At 36.2% G+C, this 1,028-nt stretch overlaps 1 protein-coding gene across 1 annotated transcript in view; it reads right to left on the reverse strand.

Moving 5' to 3' along the window:
* Window positions 1-6: 6 nt before the first annotated feature.
* LOC107744780 (vacuolar protein sorting-associated protein 53 homolog) overlaps window positions 7-1,028 on the reverse strand; it is a 29,160-nt gene continuing 28,138 nt past the window's right edge. The window contains exon 22 of the mRNA XM_016558592.1: window positions 7-389. Within this exon, the coding sequence (XP_016414078.1) occupies window positions 216-389 (174 nt within the window). The 3' untranslated portion in view covers window positions 7-215. The remainder of the gene's footprint in view (window positions 390-1,028) is intronic.

Raw genomic sequence — 1,028 nt, forward strand, 5'->3', positions numbered from 1 at the left:
CTTGAATCATAAAGCTCATAGTAATGCAAGTCATGAAAGCCTCAAAGTTAAACCATGATCTGTAAGAGAACATAAATACATAAGACATAGCAGTACTATTTATACACCATTCCCAGTATGATAAAACTGGAGTGGAGAGATGTTGCCAGGCCATGCTGAATATCCAGACAGAGCACTTACATTATTAGATTGATGGGAATAAAGTTCCTTCTGATTTACTGAATCCTCTTTTTGATGAGCTTTTCCAGTTTGCGGATACGGGAAGATTCTTGTTCAGGGGTGGGGGCACTGAAGGACAATGATGGGCCACCGTCTGGTCCTGATGGCGGATTAGGCAACCTCTGCCTGAAAAGCTCCAGCATGGTGCTCTGCTCACTCCGTTTCAGGCCCTATAGATTTAAGAGGGAAAGAGGTAGACACTTTTGATCAATGAATTTCAAAGATCTTTTCAATAATTTATGTGCATAGCCATAATGGTGGAGTGATGTACATTTAGTAGTTGTGAAATCCATCGGTAACCAGCAGGGTTGGGAGGGTTACTTTTAAAATGTATTCCGTTACAGTTACAAATTACTTCATTAAAAAAGTATTCAGTAACGTAATCCAAGTACCACAATATAAAAGTAATGTAATCTGATTACTTCAAGTTACATATGTAAATAAGTCAAAAAAGCAATATCTAAGTACTTTTATTTAACTATGACTTTAAAATTAAAACTAATAAAAACTATAGTAAAAACTATTTGAAATTTAAAAATCATGTCTTGTTTCACCATCTAGATATTACAGGCCGTATATTCATATAAAAGGCTATGCAGACATCTAGTGGCTATCTAGAAAACTTACAACTGCAGTCATGCACACCATGTAATTTTAAATCCCTAACAAACACTACAGTAAATTTTAGCTAACATGATGATTTCCATGCTTGTCGGACTCGTACCTGCAAATGTTCAAGTTGGCCGAGTAGTCTTTGTTAAAGCAAGAGTCTTCATGCATAGCTTACGCTGTACAACTATGTTATTTCC

Source organism: Sinocyclocheilus rhinocerous, unplaced genomic scaffold, assembly GCF_001515625.1.
Source record: "Sinocyclocheilus rhinocerous isolate Xijiao unplaced genomic scaffold, SAMN03320098_v1.1 scaffold738, whole genome shotgun sequence".
Classification (NCBI taxonomy): domain Eukaryota; kingdom Metazoa; phylum Chordata; class Actinopteri; order Cypriniformes; family Cyprinidae; genus Sinocyclocheilus; species Sinocyclocheilus rhinocerous.